General features: G+C 49.7%; 1 protein-coding gene across 3 annotated transcripts in view; it reads right to left on the reverse strand.

The window, feature by feature from the left end:
• The window catches only part of cachd1 (cache domain containing 1), a 195,961-nt gene that overhangs the window by 116,343 nt on the left and 57,378 nt on the right, over positions 1-22,240 (reverse strand). For 2 of the 3 annotated variants that reach the window (XM_052462476.1, XM_052462457.1), the window contains exon 2: positions 14,455-14,517. In XM_052462476.1, coding sequence (XP_052318436.1) covers positions 14,455-14,517 — 63 coding nt within the window. The remainder of the gene's footprint in view (positions 1-14,454; positions 14,518-22,240) is intronic. The other variant, XM_052462465.1, reaches the window with a different exon arrangement.

Raw genomic sequence — 22,240 nt, forward strand, 5'->3', positions numbered from 1 at the left:
CCATTCATTCTTTCCTTTACACGGATCAGTCGTCCTGGTCCCTTTGCAGAAAAACAGCCCCAAAGCATGATGTTTCCACCCCCATGCTTCACAGTAGGTATGGTGTTCTTTGGATGCAACTCAGCATTCTTTGTCCTCCAAACACGACGAGTTGAGTTTTTACCAAAAAGTTATATTTTGATTTCATCTGACCATATGACATTCTCCCAATCTTCTTCTGGATCATCCAAATGCTCTCTAGCAAACTTCAGACGGGCCTGGACATGTACTGGCTTAAGCAGGGGGACACGTCTGGCACTGCAGGATTTGAGTCTCTGGCGGCGTAGTGTGTTACTGATGGTAGGCTTTGTTACTTTGGTCCCAGCTCTCTGCAGTTCTCTGCAATTCATTCCCCCCGTGTGGTTCTGGGATTTTTGCTCACCGTTCTTGTGATCATTTTGACCCCACGGGGTGAGATCTTGCGTGGAGCCCCAGATCGAGGGAGATTATCAGTGGTTTTGTACATCTTCCATTTCTTAATAATTGCTCCCACAGTTGATTTCTTCAAACCAAGCTGCTTACCTACTGCAGATTCAGTCTTCCCAGCCTGGTGCAGGTCTACAATTTTGTTTCTGGTGTCCTTTGACAGCTCTTTGGTCTTGGCAATAGTGGAGTTTGGTGTGTGACTGTTTGAGGTATTTTATACTGATAACAAGTTCAAATAGGTGCCATTAATACAGGTAACGAGTGGAGGACAGAGGAACCTCTTAAAGAAGAAGTTACAGGTCTATGAGAGCCAGAAATCTTGCTTGTTTGTAGGTGACCAAATACTTATTTTCCACCATAATTTGCAAATAAATTCATAAAAAATCCTACAATGTGATTTTCTAGATTTTTTCCCCTCATTTTGTCTATCATAGTTGAAGTGTACCTATGATGAAAATTACAGGACTCTCATCTTTTTAAGTGGGAGAACTTGCACAATTGGTGGCTGACTAAATACTTTTTTGCTCCACTGTACCTTGAAGCAACAGCTCTCTATCGCTCTCCATCGCGCGTGTGGCTTCCCCCACACTAACCTATGTAGCAGGCGTTAAAGAAACACAGAACGGACAAGTGGATTATAGTTATTGCAGTTAATTACCACGTTTTTGGCGCTGAACTATGTAGAATATTGGCTTGATGGAAACTACAACTCTCTACTGAAAAGTCACAGGGGAAAAAAATAGAATTCAAACCAGTCAGTCAATTAGTTGTTTAAAAAACTAAAAATAATCTAAGATTTCAGTTCATTTTTGCTCAACATTACTCTCTGCCCTGTGTAAGTGTGTTAGCTAAAGCTAGGTATACATTACAGCTCTCAGAGGGGGAGTCATGGCTGAGTGCACACATCTCTGAGCCTCATGCAAAAAGGGTTCCCTCTGGGGGACACTAATAACCAGCGCACCAGCAGCTCCTCACAACAGGTACCTGTTCCTACTCTGGAGCTAATGAAAAGCCCCCACGGGGAACCTAGTTAGAACCTACGGGACCGTGGCAACTCTCTCCCACATGCATTGAAACATGTAGGCGACATAGCCTGCATACAGTAACACAGATTAGAAATGAACACAAACAAGTACTACGAACTCCAACTCATAACATACAGCAGCTTTAGATCTACACAGAAACATGACTGGGGCGGCAGGTAGCCTAGCGATTAAGAGTGTTGGGCCTGTAACCGAAAGGTCGCTGGTTTGAATCCCTGAGCTGACTCGTTAAAAAAATGTGCCGGTGTGCCCTTGAGCAAGGCACTTAACCCTAATTGCTACTGTAAGTTGCTCTGGATACCAGAGTGCTAAATGACTAAAATTGTGTTTTTTTAAAGATACTACATTCAATTACTGCCTGGAAAAGAATAGGACAGAACCATTACTACGGCAACCAGTCGCCATGTCTGTCTACATCGCATAATGAGCCATGCCTGCCAACACAGCCCTGGCCCAGGCCAGGAACAGAGAAATGTGCTCCGACCCATTGACCGCGATTCCCTTAATCATGCAGCTGCTATTCCTATTAAATCAGACAGCCGCTGCTCCCAGTAGGGCTTTATACAGGCCCAGCGGCGTCACAGCCACACTATACATAGGATCAGTCCCAAATGGCTCCCTATATCGTGCACTACTTCTGACTACAGGCCATAAGGCTGAGTTCAACAGTAGTGCACTATGTAGCCTGACGATGGCGCCATCTGGGACTCATCCATACTGTAAACCCCTTCAGACTGGGCTGGACCAGCACGCTCACAAAGCAATTAGCCCCAATGTGGACTGTAATATGTCTGTGTGTGTGTGTGTGTGTGTGTGTGTGTGTGTGTGTGTGTGTGTGTGTGTGTGTACCACAGCAGTATTATGTCTGTGTGTACCACAACGGGGGTAAATAGAGAAATACCCATTAATGACTACAGAGAAACTAGAAACCCAAGAACTGCAAAGCACAGGTTTAGGGTCTGACTATTTTCCATAGCCAAAACCACCCTCCCCTCCCTGACCTCCCACCCTATCTTTACCCACAAATCCCAGCCACCCACCCTCCTACCAGGCCTCAGCGCTCACTCCCCTGACCCCTATCCCCTTCACTATAACACATGTTGGGCTCTGTGGTTGCTGTAGTTCTTGCCAGCTGGTCTCGGACCATGCAGTTCTGGTTCAGTGTGGTTCGGGCTAGAATACGCCTGGGTTAGGGAGGAGAGCTGTGACCCGGATCAGTACCAGACTGGGTGAATGTTACTAAATAACTAGCCCATCAAGGTCATTCCATACAGCTGAACAGAAACAGAGAAACCCTTCCATTAGTTCGAGCTGGCCTTTACTTTAAATGTCACTGTTAGGTGGTGTATCTCAGTGGTCTGAGAGACCCCAGAGACAGAGACCCCAGAGACACACCGAGAGACCCCAGAGACACACCGAGAGACCCCAGAGACACACCGAGAGACCCCAGAGACACACCTAGAGACCCCAGAGACACACCGAGAGACCCCAGAGACACACCTAGAGACCCCAGAGACAGAGAGACCCCAGAGACACACCTAGAGACCCCAGAGACACACCTAGAGACCCCAGAGACACACCTAGAGACCCCAGAGACACCTAGAGACCCCAGAGACAGACAGACAGACCGGGAGACCCAACGGAGAGACCCCAGAGACACACCGAGAGACCCCAGAGACACACAGACAGACAGACACACACAGAGACCCCAGAGACACACAGAGAGACCCCGGAGACACACAGAGAGACCCCGGAGACAGAGACCCCAGAGACACACCTAGAGACCCCAGAGACACACCTAGAGACCCCAGAGACACACCTAGAGCCCCAGAGACACACAGACAGACAGACACACAGAGACCCCAGAGACACACAGAGAGACCCCACACACAGACACACAGACAGACACACACCGAGAGACCCCAGAGACAGACACTCCAGAGACAGAGACCCCAGAGACACACCTAGAGACCCAAGAGACACACAGAGAGACCCCAGAGACAGACACTCCAGAGACAGAGACCCCAGAGACACACCTAGAGACCCAAGAGACAGAGACCCCAGAGACACACCTAGAGACCCCAGAGACAGACAGGCAGACCGAGAGAGAAACCCAACTGAGAGACCCCACAGACAGACAGACCGAGAAACCCAACTGAGAGACCCCAGAGAGACCCCAGAGACACACTGAGAGACCCAAGAGACAGAGACCCCAGAGACACACCGAGACCCCAGAGACACACCGAGACCCCAGAGACACACCGAGACCCCAGAAACACACCGAGACCCCAGAAACACACCGAGAGACCCAAGAGACAGACACTCCAGAGACAGAGACCCCAGAGACACACCTAGAGACCCCAGAGACAGACAGGCAGACCGAAGACACACTGAGAGACCCCAGAGACACACCTAGAGACCCCAGAGACAGACAGACCGGGAGACCCAACTGGAAGACCCCAGAGACACACCGAGATACCCCAGAGACAACCCAGAGACCCCAGAGACAGACAGGCAGACCGAGAGACACACCTAGAGACCCCAGAGACACACCTAGAGACCCCAGAGACAGACAGACAGACCGGGAGACCCAACGGAGAGACCCCAGAGACACACCGAGAGACCCCAGAGACACACCTAGAGACCCCAGAGACACACCTAGAGACCCCAGAGACACACCTAGAGACCCCAGAGACACACAGAGACCCCAGAGACACACCTAGAGACCCCAGAGACACACAGACAGACAGACACACAGAGACCCCAGAGACACACAGAGAGACCCACAGACACACAGACACACAGACAGACACACACCGAGAGACCCCAGAGACAGACTCTCCAGAGACAGAGACCCAGAGACACACCGGGAGACCCAAGAGACACACCGAGAGACCCAAGAGACACACCGAGACCCCAGAGACACACCGAGACCCCAGAGACACACCGAGACCCCAGAAACACACCGAGAGACCCCAAGAGACAGACACTCCAGAGACAGAGACCCCAGAGACAGACCGAGAGACCCCAGAGACACACCGAGAGACCCCAGAGACAGACAGACAGACCGAGAGACCCAACTGAGAGACCCCAGAGAGACCCCAGAGACACACTGAGAAACCCAAGAGACAGACAGACCCCAGAGACACACCGAGACCCCAGAGACACACCGAGACCCCAGAGACACACCGAGACCCCAGAGACACACCGAGACCCCAGAGACACACGAGACCCCAGAAACACACCGAGACCCCAGAGACACACGAGACCCCAGAGACACACCGAGACCCCAGAGACACACCGAGATCCCAGAGACACACGAGACCCCAGAGACAGACAGACAGACAGACAGACAGACAGACAGACAGACAGACAGAGAGTCCCAGACTGAGAGATCCCAGAGACAGACAGACAGAGAGACCCAACTGAGAGATCCAGACAGACAAACAGAGAGACCCCAGAGACAGACAGACAGACAGACAGACATACATACACAGAGAGACCAGACATTAGAGACCCAGAGACACACCGAGACCCCAGAGACATACAGAGAGACAGAGACTCCAGAGACAGACAGACCCCAGAGACATACAGAGAGACAGAGACTCCAGAGACACACCGAGACCCCAGAGACAGACAGAGAGACAGAGACCCCAGAGACAGAGACCCACCCAGACCCAGACAGACAGACAGACAGAGAGACAGACAGAGAGATCACAGAGAGAGATCACAGAGACAGATCACAGATCACACAGAGAGATCACAGAGAGAGATCACAGAGAGAGATCACAGAGAGAGATCACACAGAGAGATCACAGAGACAGACAGACACACAGAGAGATCACAGACAGAGAGATCACACAGAGAGATCCCAGAGACAGACAGACAGAGACAACTGAGAGACAGACAGACAGACAGACAGAGAGTCCCAACTGAGAGATCCCACAGACAGACAGACAGAGATCCCACAGACAGACAGACAGAGAGTCCCAACTGAGAGATCAGACAGACAGACAGACAGAGAGTCCCAACTGAGAGATCCCACAGACAGACAGACAGACAGACAGACAGACAGAGAGTCCCAACTGAGAGATCCCACAGACAGACAGACAGACAGACAGACAGAGTCCCAACTGAGAGACAGACAGACAGACAGACAGACAGACAGACAGACAGAGAGTCCCAACTGAGAGATCCCACAGACAGACAGACAGAGACAGACAGACAGACAGACAGACAGACTGAGAGATCCAGACAGACAGACAGACAGAGACCAGACAGACAGACAGACAGACAGACAGACAGAGAGACAGACAGACAGACAGACAGAGAGAGTCCCAACAGACAGACAGACCCAGACAGACAGACAGACAGACAGAGACAGACAGACAGACAGACAGACAGACAGACAGACAGACAGACAGACAGACAGAGACAGACAGACAGACAGACAGACAGACAGACAGACAGACAGACAGACAGACAGACAGACAGACAGACAGACAGACAGAGATCCCAGACAGACAGACAGAGACAGACAGACAGACAGAGACAGACAGACAGACAGACGAGAGATCCAGACAGACAGACAGACAGAGAGACAGACAGACAGACAGACAGACGAGAGACAGACAGACAGACAGACAGACAGACAGACAGACAGACAGACAGACAGACAGACAGACAGACAGACAGACAGACAGACAGACAGACAGACAGACAGACAGACAGACAGACAGAGACAGACAGACAGACAGACAGACAGACAGACAGAGACAGACAGACACACACAGGCACACAGAGACACACACAGAGACACACACAGACACACACACAGACACACACAGACACACACACACACACAGACACACACACACACACACACACACACACACAGACACACAGAAACAGAAACACAGCAGAGATAGAAAGGTAGAGAGACCCCAGAGACAGACAGAAAGAACTATACATCCATCTATAGGCCGCTTTTGACCATAGACAAGCTGCTCATTGTCTGCCGTTGTCTCGCTCTGCTGATTCTATTTCCCCAGAGGAGCAAACAGCAGACTCAATCTCATCACCCCAGAGGAGTAAACAGCAGACTCCATCTCATCTCCCCAGAGGAGTAAACAGCAGACTCCATCTCATCACCCCAGAGGAGTAAACAGCAGACTCCATCACCCCAGAGGAGTAAACAGCAGACTCCATCTCATCACCCCAGAGGAGTAAACAGCAGACTCCATCTCATCACCCCAGAGGAGTAAACAGCCGACTCCATCTCATCACCCCAGAGGAGTAAACAGCAGACTCCATCTCATCACCCCAGAGGAGCAAACAGCAGACTCCATCTCATCTCCCCAGAGGAGCAAACAGCAGACTCCATCTCATCTCCCCAGAGGAGCAAACAGCAGACTCCATCTCATCACCCCAGAGGAGTAAACAGCAGACTCCATCTCATCACCCCAGAGGAGTAAACAGCAGACTCCATCTCATCACCCCAGAGGAGTAAACAGCAGACTCCATCTCATCACCCCAGAGGAGTAAACAGCAGACTCCATCACCCCAGAGGAGCAAACAGCAGACTCCATCTCATCACCCCAGAGGAGTAAACAGCAGACTCCATCTCATCACCCCAGAGGAGCAAACAGCAGACTCCATCTCATCACCCCAGAGGAGTAAACAGCAGACTCCATCTCATCACCCCAGAGGAGCAAACAGCAGACTCCATCTCATCACCCCAGAGGAGTAAACAGCAGACTCCATCTCATCTCCCCAGAGGAGTAAACAGCAGACTCCCATCACATCACCCCAGAGGAGTAAACAGCAGACTCCATCTCATCACCCCAGAGGAGTAAACAGCAGACTCCATCACCCCAGAGGAGTAAACAGCAGACTCCATCACCCCAGAGGAGCAAACAGCAGACTCCATCTCATCACCCCAGAGGAGTAAACAGCAGACTCAATCTCATCACCCCAGAGGAGCAAACAGCAGACTCCATCTCATCACCCCAGAGGAGTAAACAGCAGACTCCATCTCATCACCCCAGAGGAGTAAACAGCAGACTCCATCTCATCACCCCAGAGGAGTAAACAGCAGACTCCATCACCCCAGAGGAGTAAACAGCAGACTCCATCACCCCAGAGGAGTAAACAGCAGACTCCATCACCCCAGAGGAGTAAACAGCAGACTCCATCACCCCAGAGGAGCAAACAGCAGACTCCATCTCATCACCCCAGAGGAGTAAACAGCAGACTCCATCTCATCACCCCAGAGGAGTAAACAGCAGACTCCATCACCCCAGAGGAGCAAACAGCAGACTCCATCTCATCACCCCAGAGGAGTAAACAGCAGACTCCATCTCATCACCCCAGAGGAGCAAACAGCAGACTCCATCACATCACCCTAGAGGAGTAAACAGCAGACTCCATCACCCCAGAGGAGTAAACAGCAGACTCCATCACCCCAGAGGAGCAAACAGCAGACTCCATCACCCCAGAGGAGCAAACAGCAGACTCCATCTCATCTCCCCAGAGGAGCAAACAGCAGACTCCATCTCATCCCCAGAGGAGTAAACAGCAGACTCCATCTCATCACCCCAGAGGAGTAAACAGCAGACTCCATCACCCCAGAGGAGCAAACAGCAGACTCCATCTCATCACCCCAGAGGAGTAAACAGCAGACTCCATCACCCCAGAGGAGTAAACAGCAGACTCCATCTCCCCAGAGGAGCAAACAGCAGACTCCATCTCCCCAGAGGAGCAAATAGCAGACTCCATCTCATCTCCCCAGAGGAGCAAATAGCAGACTCCATCTCATCTCCCCAGAGGAGCAAACAGCAGACTCCATCTCATCTCCCCAGAGGAGCAAACAGCAGACTCCATCTCATCTCCCCAGAGGAGTAAACAGCAGACTCCATCTCATCTCCCCAGAGGAGTAAACAGCAGACTCCATCACCCCAGAGGAGTAAATAGCAGACTCAATCTCATCTCCCCAGAGGAGGAAATAGCAGACTCCATCTCATCTCCCCAGAGGAGCAAACAGCAGACTCCATCTCATCTCCCCAGAGGAGTAAACAGCAGACTCCATCTCATCTCCCCAGAGGAGCAAACAGCAGACTCCATCACCCCAGAGGAGTAAACAGCAGACTCCATCTCATCTCCCCAGAGGAGTAAACAGCAGACTCCATCTCATCTCCCCAGAGGAGTAAACAGCAGACTCCATCTCATCTCCCCAGAGGAGTAAACAGCAGAATCCATCTCATCTCCCCAGAGGAGTAAACAGCCGACTCCATCACCCCAGAGGAGTAAACAGCAGGCTCAATCTCATCTCCCCAGAGGAGTAAACAGCAGACTCCATCTCATCTCCCCAGAGGAGTAAACAGCAGACTCCATCACCCCAGAGGAGTAAACAGCAGACTCCATCTCATCACCCCAGAGGAGTAAACAGCAGACTCCATCTCATCTCCCCAGAGGAGTAAACAGCAGACTCCATCACCCCAGAGGAGTAAACAGCAGACTCAATCACATCACCCCAGAGGAGTAAACAGCAGACTCCATCTCATCACCCCAGAGGAGTAAACAGCAGACTCCATCACCCCAGAGGAGTAAATAGCAGACTCAATCTCATCTCCCCAGAGGAGCAAACAGCAGACTCAATCTCATCACCCCAGAGGAGTAAACAGCAGACTCCATCTCATCTCCCCAGAGGAGTAAACAGCAGACTCAATCTCATCTCCCCAGAGGAGTAAACAGCAGACTCAATCTCATCACCCCAGAGGAGTAAACAGCAGACTCAATCTCATCTCCCCAGAGGAGCAAACAGCAGACTCCATCTCATCTCCCCAGAGGAGTAAACAGCAGACTCCATCTCATCTCCCCAGAGGAGCAAACAGCAGACTCCATCTCATCTCCCCAGAGGAGTAAACAGCAGACTCCATCTCATCTCCCCAGAGGAGTAAACAGCAGACTCCATCACCCCAGAGGAGTAAACAGCAGACTCCATCTCATCACCCCAGAGGAGTAAATAGCAGACTCAATCTCATCTCCCCAGAGGAGTAAACAGCAGACTCCATCTCATCTCCCCAGAGGAGTAAACAGCAGACTCCATCTCATCTCCCCAGAGGAGTAAACAGCAGACTCCATCACCCCAGAGGAGTAAACAGCAGACTCCATCTCATCACCCCAGAGGAGTAAACAGCAGACTCCATCACCCCAGAGGAGCAAACAGCAGACTCCATCTCATCACCCCAGAGGAGTAAACAGCAGACTCCATCTCATCACCCCAGAGGAGCAAACAGCAGACTCCATCTCATCACCCCAGAGGAGTAAACAGCAGACTCCATCTCATCACCCCAGAGGAGCAAACAGCAGACTCCATCTCATCACCCCAGAGGAGTAAACAGCAGACTCCATCTCATCACCCCAGAGGAGTAAACAGCAGACTCCATCTCATCACCCCAGAGGAGTAAACAGCAGACTCCATCTCATCACCCCAGAGGAGTAAACAGCAGACTCCATCTCATCACCCCAGAGGAGTAAACAGCAGACTCCATCACCCCAGAGGAGTAAACAGCAGACTCCATCACCCCAGAGGAGCAAACACCAGACTCCATCTCATCACCCCAGAGGAGTAAACAGCAGACTCCATCACCCCAGAGGAGCAAACAGCAGACTCCATCTCATCACCCCAGAGGAGTAAACAGCAGACTCCATCTCATCACCCCAGAGGAGTAAACAGCAGACTCCATCTCATCACCCCAGAGGAGTAAACAGCAGACTCCATCACCCCAGAGGAGCAAACAGCAGACTCCATCACCCCAGAGGAGTAAACAGCAGACTCCATCTCATCACCCCAGAGGAGTAAACAGCAGACTCCATCACCCCAGAGGAGCAAACAGCAGACTCCATCTCATCACCCCAGAGGAGTAAACAGCAGACTCCATCTCATCACCCCAGAGGAGTAAACAGCAGACTCCATCACCCCAGAGGAGCAAACAGCAGACTCCATCTCATCACCCCAGAGGAGCAAACAGCAGACTCCATCTCATCACCCCAGAGGAGTAAACAGCAGACTCCATCACATCACCCCAGAGGAGTAAACAGCAGACTCCATCACCCCAGAGGAGTAAACAGCAGACTCCATCACCCCAGAGGAGCAAACAGCAGACTCCATCACCCCAGAGGAGCAAACAGCAGACTCCATCTCATCACCCCAGAGGAGTAAACAGCAGACTCCATCACCCCAGAGGAGCAAACAGCAGACTCCATCTCATCACCCCAGAGGAGTAAACAGCAGACTCCATCTCATCACCCCAGAGGAGCAAACAGCAGACTCCATCTCATCACCCCAGAGGAGTAAACAGCAGACTCCATCACCCCAGAGGAGCAAACAGCAGACTCCATCTCATCACCCCAGAGGAGTAAACAGCAGACTCCATCACCCCAGAGGAGCAAACAGCAGACTCCATCTCATCACCCCAGAGGACTAAACAGCAGAATCCATCACCCCAGAGGAGTAAACAGCAGACTCCATCTCCCCAGAGGAGCAAATAGCAGACTCCATCTCCCAAGAGGAGCAAATAGCAGACTCCATCTCATCTCCCCAGAGGAGCAAACAGCAGACTCCATCTCATCTCCCCAGAGGAGCAAACAGTAGACTCCATCTCATCTCCCCAGAGGAGTAAACAGCAGACTCCATCTCATCTCCCCAGAGGAGTAAACAGCAGACTCCATCACCCCAGAGGAGTAAACAGCAGACTCCATCACCCCAGAGGAGTAAATAGCAGACTCAATCTCATCTCCCCAGAGGAGTAAATAGCAGACTCAATCTCATCTCCCCAGAGGAGCAAACAGCAGACTCCATCTCATCTCCCCAGAGGAGCAAATAGCAGACTCCATCTCATCTCCCCAGAGGAGCAAACAGCAGACTCCATCTCATCTCCCCAGAGGAGTAAACAGCAGACTCCATCTCATCACCCCAGAGGAGTAAACAGCAGACTCCATCTCATCACCCCAGAGGAGTAAACAGCAGACTCCATCACCCCAGAGGAGTAAACAGCAGACTCCATCTCATCTCCCCAGAGGAGTAAACAGCAGACTCAATCACCCCAGAGGAGTAAATAGCAGACTCAATCTCATCTCCCCAGAGGAGTAAACAGCAGACTCCATCACCCCAGAGGAGTAAATAGCAGACTCAATCTCATCTCCCCAGAGGAGCAAACAGCAGACTCCATCTCATCTCCCCAGAGGAGTAAACAGCAGACTCCATCACCCCAGAGGAGTAAACAGCAGACTCCATCACCCCAGAGGAGTAAACAGCCGACTCCATCACATCACCCCAGAGGAGTAAACAGCCGACTCCATCACATCACCCCAGAGGAGTAAACAGCAGACTCCATCTCATCACCCCAGAGGAGTAAATAGCAGGCTCAATCTCATCTCCCCAGAGGAGTAAACAGCAGACTCCATCTCATCACCCCAGAGGAGTAAACAGCAGGCTCAATCTCATCTCCCCAGAGGAGTAAACAGAGGCTCAATCTCATCTCCCCAGAGGAGTAAACAGCAGACTCCATCTCATCACCCCAGAGGAGTAAATAGCAGACTCAATCTCATCTCCCCAGAGGAGCAAACAGCAGACTCCATCTCATCTCCCCAGAGGAGTAAACAGCAGACTCCATCTCATCTCCCCAGAGGAGCAAACAGCAGACTCAATCTCATCTCCCCAGAGGAGTAAACAGCAGACTCCATCTCATCTCCCCAGAGGAGTAAACAGCAGACTCCATCACCCCAGAGGAGTAAACAGCAGACTCCATCTCATCACCCCAGAGGAGTAAATAGCAGACTCCATCTCATCTCCCCAGAGGAGCAAATAGCAGACTCCATCTCATCTCCCCAGAGGAGCAAATAGCAGACTCCATCTCATCTCCCCAGAGGAGTAAACAGCAGACTCCATCTCATCTCCCCAGAGGAGTAAACAGCAGACTCCATCACCCCAGAGGAGTAAACAGCAGACTCCATCACCCCAGAGGAGCAAATAGCAGACTCCATCTCATCACCCCAGAGGAGTAAACAGCAGACTCCATCTCATCACCCCAGAGGAGTAAATAGCAGGCTCAATCTCATCTCCCCAGAGGAGTAAACAGCAGACTCCATCTCATCACCCCAGAGGAGTAAATAGCAGGCTCAATCTCATCTCCCCAGAGGAGTAAACAGCAGACTCCATCTCATCACCCCAGAGGAGTAAATAGCAGACTCAATCTCATCTCCCCAGAGGAGCAAACAGCAGACTCCATCTCATCTCCCCAGAGGAGTAAACAGCAGACTCCATCTCATCTCCCCAGAGGAGCAAACAGCAGACTCCATCACACATATATATATATATTTTTATATTTATATCACATCTCCCCAGAGGAGCAAACAGCAGACTCCATCTCATCTCCCCAGAGGATAAACAGCAGACTCCATCACATCTCCCCAGAGGAGCAAACAGCAGACTCCATCTCATCTCCCCAGAGGAGTAAACAGCAGACTCCATCTCATCTCCCCAGAGGAGCAAACAGCAGACTCCATCTCATCTCCCCAGAGGAGCAAACAGCAGACTCCATCTCATCTCCCCAGAGGAGTAAACAGCCGACTCCATTTCATCACCCCAGAGGAGTAAATAGCAGACTCCATCACATCACCCCAGAGGAGTAAACAGCAGACTCCATCTCATCACCCCAGAGGAGAGACGGAACATATCCTGGTGTATCCTGTCGACCTCCAAACGGACAGGAGATAAACTATTATCAACCGAGGTACTGTATCTACTGGCAGGCCGCGTTACCATGGTGTCTGGAACCTTTTAAATAACAACATACTGGAACCAAATGTGGGCATCAAAGCCTACAGTTTTCTATGTCCACACAGAAGGAGTGGTAGTACCGATACAGCCTATGGGCATTACCAGGTACTAAACTAATGACCATAGATCACATGAATGAGAGCAGTAGCTGTGGGGGAGAAACAGAAGAAAAAAAAGATCAAATGACTTAATGATTAAACTGATCCAGAGCCAGCTACTGTACTGTATTATGCTGAGCCAGTAGAAATGGAAACTGCCAGTCTTTCAAACTCAACAGTGAAAATATCACAGACCACTGCAGCGCAGAAATGGGCAGTAAGCAGACTGCTGTGGTTACTACTACTCTACACAGTGCCAGCTCATTAGCTCTGCCCACAGTAACACAATGACATATTACTGTACTGCTAACACACTGAGCTGGCTGGGCAGTGGGCTTCACCTTTCTTAATAGCTCTTGAAGGGATAAATAAAGTTGAATTACATTCACTTGTTTTAACAGATCTAGCCAGGAGTCTAATGTAGCCTCTTTATTACCAACCATGGGAGAGTGGAGATGAAATGACATGTATTCACTCTTTAATACTGCATTACAGTTCAGGTAGAGAGAGAACCAATTTCAGCATCACCTTGTCAGAGGGAAGCCTTACTGCACAGACACTGTGTAGTGCAGGAGAGGAGGGGATAGAGCGGAGGGGATAGAGCGGAGGGGATAGAGCGGAGGGGATAGAGCGGAGGGGATAGAGCGGAGGGGATAGAGCGGAGGGGATAGAGCGGAGGGGATAGAGCGGAGGGGATAGAGCGGAGGGGATAGAGCGGAGGGGATAGAGCGGAGGGGATAGAGCGGAGGGGATAGAGCGGAGGGGATAGAGCGGAGGGGATAGAGCGGAGGGGATAGAGCGGAGGGGATAGAGGAGGAGAGGAAAACAGAAAGAACTTAAAGCCGATGAGGCGGCTGCTGTAGAATTTTAATAAGCCCTGTTTCCCTCTGATGACTGTAGTGTGTTTACTGCAGCACAGACAATCACGAACACACATACTATGCACACACACGCACGGGTGCACACACACACACACACACACAGGAAGGAGCACCCAGTGACTCACCTGCTGTACCTCGGTCTCTCTGTTTGAGGTCTTTTCTGTGTACACAAATGAGTTGAAGATTCTCTGCAGGGAGAGAGAGGAGAGAAACAGGGTTAGTATGCCGTAGAAAGACTTGCTGCTGAAAACTAAATCACATCAGGCCCAAACTCTCTTCATACCGATGCAAATACACATGGATTTATTCTGATTGCTTCATTTCAGAGGATCTCTTTTGCTGTGACGTGAATGTCTCACTTCATTACCAGTCATTTGTTGACAAGGTCTTGTTAGGTTGTGGCATTTACTTCAACGCTTCTCTGCCTTTACATTTAAATGGAAAGAATGAGAGAATAACTCCATGCCCTCCTAGGTCCCCTCCAGTAAAGGCCATTGGTGGAGTTGTTTCACTGTTAAACGGACCATTTCCTGGAATTATACTATTGCTTCTTAGTGAAGTCAACTACAGTAATAAGATTGTGTTATGCCTTCAGAAACCGAACCTGCCTGCTCCTGTCCATTGAAGATAATTGGTTACAGGCGCCTTTACTCTCTAATAGATCCGTCCAGCCATGTTAGAACCACTTACTAGTGTTTTCCATTTTGGTCAAATGCTGCCTACAAGCTGACTGACTGCAAAACCACCTGACCCCATTCAAAACGTTGGGTCGTAGGCAACATACGATACATCATATTCTACAAATCATAAAGCACAGGCACAAACACAGTGTTTCCCCTATATTAATACAAGCAGCGGCGGGCTAGTAGAAAGGTTTAGTGTACAAGTAAACGACTAAAACCACATATGAAGTAAATATTCAAATTAGATCATCTTTGAGAACTAAGAATCAACAAAATATAAACTAGACAGTCAGGGAGAATGAAAGATTGTAAACATGGCATGGGGCCCATTGATATAGTTATGTTGGGGTCATTCAGCAGAAGAAAATGACATTGGTAAATGGTATAATGTGTAGAATTGTGCTTAAAAATAGTTTTATTTTTTGTTGCTCATTGACAATATGTGTAGACAAAACATGTAGAATTGCAGGAACCAGCTTTACACGTGTCCATGATTCTCTCCACCCATGTCAAAACATGTAGAATTGCAGGAACTAGCTTTACAAGTGTCCATGTTTCTCTCCACCCATGTCAAAACATGTAGAATTGCAGGAACCAACTTTACAAGTGTACATGTTTCTCTCCACCCATGTCAAAATGTGTAGAATTGTAAGAAATTAGCATTAAAAAAATATGTTTGTCTTTGTGGCCAAGAGGAGTGGCTGTAAAGGTTTCACACCCATATTCTACAGCATTAAACTACAAGCATGGCAGGGAGAATAACAGAGGTCCTTGTATGACCTTAACACTAACACAAAATACACAAGCCTCCAAGAAAACTTAACACTTGCACTGGTATGCTTTACACACACACACACACACACACACACACACACACACACACACACGTTAGTTCCAGGTAAAAATAAATACATTAAAAAGCTAAAAAAAAATGTTGACTTGTGTGTCAGGTGTTTAAGTTTCTCTACTGCCATGTTCCACATACATACTCACACCTGTCCTGTCCACACCTATTGTAGGACACATTCCAGACCAGATGGGTACCAACTACCCAGCATGCCTCACCCCGCCTGCCTAACCCGGAGTTCACTTCATTTTTTTTGCGTGAATCATGCGACCTCCCACAATCAAGAGGAGACTTGTCACGCTGACCTTGGTTCCTAAAGTAGAAGGAACCCCTGGAAAGCTATCAGGCAGGTAAAGAAGTTGCATTCTCTACTGAAATTAAAGAGGTCGGCTCAGGTCCCCTCTGACCGGTATGTGTTAGTTAAACATGGGAAACAAACAGACATACACAGCCAACATGCTGCACATTTTACCCACAGCGTTATTTGGAAAACTTAAAGCCAACCTAGAGATGGTATAGCATGTATTAGTGCAGGCTGTTTGTTTTTGGACGTGGCACGGTGGCTTTCACAGCGAAGATCTGGGCAGGGAGGAATGCCTCCCCTGACCCAGAGAGTCCATTGGGAGACAGACTATAGGCACACCCACACTTCAGGATCCTACCAGGATATGGTTTCATACTTGAAGTTTGTTGAAGTATAAACAAATTAATGGAACAAAGTTGTATTCTGGTAGCTATTTTATTATTTTAATCAAAGCTTAGGGTGAGCTCTTGAATGAACAAAGCCACCCACGACCTCATTCACCAAAACACACTTAACAATCATAAATCACACGGACAACAAATAACTACATTGTCTCAGTGTCTCCCCAGCCTGGTCTTCTCTTAGTGTCTCTCAAGCCTGGTTCTCTCTTAGTGTCTCTCCAGCCTGGTCTTCTCTCAGTGTCTCTCCAGCCTGGTCTTCTCTCTTAGTGTCTCTCCAGCCTGGTCTTCTCTCTTAGTGTCTCTCCAGCCTGGTCTTCTCTTAGTGTCTCTCCAGCCTGGTCTTCTCTTAGTGTCTCTCCAGCCTGGTCTTCTCTTAGTGTCTCTCCAGCCTGGTCTTCTCTTAGTGTCTCTCCAGCCTGGTCTTCTCTCTTAGTGTCTCTCCAGCCTGGTCTTCTCTCTTAGTGTCTCTCCAGCCTGGTCTTCTCTCTTAGTGTCTCTCCAGCCTGGTCTTCTCTCTTAGTGTCTCTCCAGCCTGGTCTTCTCTCAGTGTCTCTCCAGCCTGGTCTTCTCTTAGTGTCTCTCCAGCCTGGTTCTCTCTTAGTGTCTCTCCAGCCTGGTCTTCTCTTAGTGTCTCTCCAGCCTGGCCTTCTCTTAGTAGTGTCTCTCCAGCCTGGTCTTCTCTTAGTAGTGTCTCTCCAGCCTGGTCTTCTCTTAGTAGTGTCTCTCCAGCCTGGTCTTCTCTTAGTAGTGTCTCTCCAGCCTGGTCTTCTCTTAGTAGTGTCTCTCCAGCCTGGTCTTCTCTTAGTGTCTCCCCAGCCTGGTCTTCTCTTAGTGTCTCTCCAGCCTGGTCTTCTCTCTTAGTGTCTCTCCAGCCTGGTCTTCTCTCTTAGTGTCTCTCCAGCCTGGTCTTCTCTCAGTGTCTCTCCAGCCTGGTCTTCTCTTAGTGTCTCTCCAGCCTGGTTCTCTCTTAGTGTCTCTCCAGCCTGGGCTTCTCTTAGTGTCTCTCCAGCCTGGTCTTCTCTCAGTGTCTCTCCAGCCTGGTCTTCTCTTAGTGTCTCTCCAGCCTGGTCTTCTCTCTTAGTGTCTCTCCAGCCTGGTCTTCTCTCTTAGTGTCTCTCCAGCCTGGTCTTCTCTCTTAGTGTCTCTCCAGCCTGGTCTTCTCTTAGTGTCTCTCCAGCCTGGTTCTCTCTTAGTGTCTCTCCAGCCTGGTTCTCTCTTAGTGTCTCTCCAGCCTGGGCTTCTCTTAGTGTCTCTCCAGCCTGGCCTTCTCTTAGTAGTGTCTCTCCAGCCTGGTCTTCTCTTAGTAGTGTCTCTCCAGCCTGGTCTTCTCATTTAGTAGTGTCTCTCCAGCCTGGTCTTCTCTTAGTAGTGTCTCTCCAGCCTGGTTCTCTCTTAGTGTCTCTCCAGCCTGGTCCTCTCTTAGTGTCTCTCCAGCCTGGTTCTCTCTTAGTGTCTCACCAGCCTGGTCTTCTCTTAGTGTCTCTCCAGCCTGGTCTTCTCTTAGTGTCTCTCCAGCCTGGTCTTCTCTTAGTGTCTCTCCAGCCTGGTTCTCTCTTAGTGTCTCTCCAGCCTGGGCTTCTCTTAGTGTCTCTCCAGCCTGGTCTTCTCTTAGTGTCTCTCCAGCCTGGTCTTCTCTCAGTGTCTCTCCAGCCTGGTCTTCTCTTAGTGTCTCTCCAGCCTGGTCTTCTCTCTTAGTGTCTCTCCAGCCTGGTCTTCTCTCTTAGTGTCTCTCCAGCCTGGTCTTCTCTCTTAGTGTCTCTCCAGCCTGGTCTTCTCTTAGTGTCTCTCCAGCCTGGTCTTCTCTTAGTGTCTCTCCAGCCTGGTCTTCTCTCTTAGTGTCTCTCCAGCCTGGTCTTCTCTCTTAGTGTCTCTCCAGCCTGGTCTTCTCTCTTAGTGTCTCTCCAGCCTGGTCTTCTCTCTTAGTGTCTCTCCAGCCTGGTCTTCTCTTAGTGTCTCTCCAGCCTGGTCTTCTCTTAGTGTCTCTCCAGCCTGGTCTTCTCCAAGTGTCTCTCCAGCCTGGTTCTCTCTTAGTGTCTCTCCAGCCTGGTCTTCTCTTAGTGTCTCTCCAGCCTGGTCTTCTCTCTTAGTGTCTCTCCAGCCTGGTCTTCTCTCTTAGTGTCTCTCCAGCCTGGTCTTCTCTCTTAGTGTCTCTCCAGCCTGGTCTTCTCTCTTAGTGTCTCTCCAGCCTGGTCTTCTCTCTTAGTGTCTCTCCAGCCTGGTCTTCTCTCTTAGTGTCTCTCCAGCCTGGTCTTCTCTCTTAGTGTCTCTCCAGCCTGGTCTTCTCTCTTAGTGTCTCTCCAGCCTGGTCTTCTCTCTTAGTGTCTCTCCAGCCTGGTCTTCTCTCTTAGTGTCTCTCCAGCCTGGTTCTCTCTTAGTGTCTCTCCAGCCTGGTTCTCTCTTAGTGTCTCTCCAGCCTGGTCTTCTCTTAGTGTCTCTCCAGCCTGGTCTTCTCTTAGTGTCTCTCCAGCCTGGTTCTCTCAGTGTCTCTCCAGCCTGGTCTTCTCTCTTAGTGTCTCTCCAGCCTGGTCTTCTCTCTTAGTGTCTCTCCAGCCTGGTCTTCTCTCTTAGTGTCTCTCCAGCCTGGTTCTCAGTGTCTCTCCAGCCTGGTCTTCTCTCTTAGTGTCTCTCCAGCCTGGTCTTCTCTTAGTGTCTCTCCAGCCTGGTCTTCTCTTAGTGTCTCTCCAGCCTGGTTCTCTCAGTGTCTCTCCAGCCTGGTCTTCTCTCTTAGTGTCTCTCCAGCCTGGTCTTCTCTTAGTGTCTCACCAGCCTGGTCTTCTGTTAGTGTCTCACCAGCCTGTACCGTTGACACCAGTCAGGATGGGTCCATGGACTCATGCTGATTACACCAAATCCTGACTCTGCCATCAGCATGACGCAACAGGAACCAGGATTTGTTGGACCAGGCAGAGTTTTTCCACTCCTCAATTGTCCAGTGTTGGTGATCCTGTGCCCACTAGAGCCCACTTTTCCTTCAGCCTCTCTCATCAACGAGCTGTTTTCACCCACAGGACTGCCGCTGACTGAAGGTCTTTTGTCTGCCGCACCATTCTCTGTAAACGCTAGACACTATTGTGCGTGAAAAGCCCAGGAGGGCAGCCGTTTCTGAGATACTGGAGACACTGGGTGGTAGCCGGCCAGTGGTGACAGTTTAACAGTCTGACACCTGGAGATAAACAGCTTCTAACAGTCTCAGCTTTGATCCACTTGTACTGTCTACGCCTTCTAGATGGTAGCAGGATGAACAGGCTGTGGCTAGGGAGGCTGAGGTGACACAGAGTGCTGTGAATGTCCTGAAGCGTGCCCTTGTGCTGCGTTGGGCTAACTGCACCACTCCCTGGTCGAGTCCGAATACCATACTAGCGTATTACATACATAAAACAGCATAATCGTTTTGGCGTTTGATCTAGTAGAATTTGTGTGTTTGACAACAGCTGATAATCAGACACACTGTTCCAAATGAATGAATGTCAGGGGTCAACTCAAGTGTGCATTATATGGCGCATTTGCAGTACTATTTTGCAAATTGGCACATAAAATGTTATTATTTCACATACCATTTAGTATGCTAGTGTGGGTATTCAGACCCACTGTCTGGCACCTGAAAGGGTGACAGGAAGATGGATGCATTGCTTAGGTGTGGTGCACCACGTTCCTCCATATCGCACATGAACGTGTGTGTGTGTGTGTGTGTGTGTAAGTATATTTTTCACATGTGCTCTGCGGAGTGGGGGAGGGGTTGGAGTGCGTGGGAGCCCAGGGGCTGGCAGGAGAGACAGGAGCCAAGCAGGGTACAAACAGCAGCAGATGAAAGGACAGACAGGCTTTAGGAAGCTGAGATGGTTGGGTGGAGGGAGGTGCTGCAGCCTGCTGCAGGTACACTGTGGCTCTCCCCTCCTTCCCCTCCTTCCTCTCAGAGCTGCTCCGCTCATTGGACTACAAAGGGCTGGAGCCAGGAGTGTGGCATCCTAGCTCTGCTTCTGATGTGAGTTTCTCCCCCCATCCCCACACCCCCCCATCCCTTCTTCAATTTTTCTGACGGCTACAAAGTAGGTTTGAGCCATGCACCTGGGGGAACACAACTGTTTTTAGCAACAAATAGAAATCGCATCTCCCCAAAAAACACAGACTAAAAGAGAAGCCTTTCCCTCAGCAACACACCAACAACCAGACTTCAAATCTAAACTCTTGTTTAGAACTCGTCTAAACTCTCGCTCATGTGACAAAGAAAATTTGATTTGCAGATATCTTGGGAGTAATGCGAGCTTGAGGAAGAAACAATCCATATTAATACCTCGATCCACAATGGCACATTAAATAACCTCAGAGAAACAAATGCTAATTAATACTTCTCCATTTCAATTCAGCAACACAGACAGAGACGGTTGTCTAATTAAATGGCTTGGGATCCCTGCCTGTCTGCCAATGGCTGCTGTATTTAGAACCAGACACAGAGGGAATTTAATTTGGTTCATCTTACTAACGAACCGAACCCTCAGGCTACATAGGTAAATCTACACCTCTCCCTTCATTGAGAGGCTCTCAGGACAGTGTGTGTGCAGTTTAGTGTGTGTTTGTGTACACCCGTGTGTCTGTGCGTGCAGTGTGAAAATACACATGCAATTAGATCCATTAGATTCTTTAAAACAGAGTTATGTACAGAAACACTGAGGTCTGCTAGGGTAATGATTCAAGTCCGTTGCTACGGTAACTCGTTGGTGGCATGGCCTAAACATTGAAGCCCCATAAAACGTACCACACCAAGGCCTCAGACACAAAGATCCACTCACTCACTCCACTGACTCGACACATGATGGCTTCTCAACATGGAGCTAGCCTTATAAACCACTGTGTTAAATCCACAACAGGAAGAGCGGTAGAATGGAGAATGCATTGAGTAGCAATCCAAGGCAGGCACTCCCAAAACAATAAAATGTCTCCTTAAAATACAATAACATAACCAAGCTACATCATACCCATGCAGGGCAAATGATGGTGGACTGGAGGTTAGCTCTTCCCCTAGAGAGGGAGCAAGAGAAGACGAGGATAGCAAATGCAAGGTACCCAAAAAACAAAACAGGTCTCAGGCATCCAAAAGCTAAAATAACAGGCGTGTAGCCTAGACTAACCCTTCCCCCTGCTTCCCCCTGTCAAGGGAGAAAGGCCTTTCGGAGTGTGCGGTTCTGTAATAACAAACCCCCTTTTGTGCAAACAGGGGCCAGGCCCTAGAGAGGCTGGGTCACCCAGCACAGAGGAGATCCCCTACACTGATCCCAGTCCTGTCCCAGCCTCCCAGATCCACAGTTTGCTACTACCCTCACTGCTATGCTCCTGTAGACAGGATATAATGCTTTCCACATGTGAGGGAGAGAGGGGGATGGATGGATGGAGAGAGGGAGGGGGATGGATGGAGAGGGAGAGGGGGATGGAGAGAGAGAGAGAGAGGATGGGTGAGAACAATGACAACAGTGGAGGCCGGTGTTTTATTACAAACTCTGTCTCTCAACATCTCTCTCAACATCTCTCTGCAGCTACACATGCTTATGGTAAAGTGTCCAACAGAAATAATGTCTACAAGGAAAAATCTTTTAAACCAGAAACAAGGATTCAATCAACAAGAAGAAAAATATATCCTCAAGGCAAACAGTACTAGTATCTTTGTCTCATCTTTAATTTAGA

Source organism: Oncorhynchus keta, chromosome 1 (assembly GCF_023373465.1).
Source record: "Oncorhynchus keta strain PuntledgeMale-10-30-2019 chromosome 1, Oket_V2, whole genome shotgun sequence".
In the NCBI taxonomy this organism is placed as follows: domain Eukaryota; kingdom Metazoa; phylum Chordata; class Actinopteri; order Salmoniformes; family Salmonidae; genus Oncorhynchus; species Oncorhynchus keta.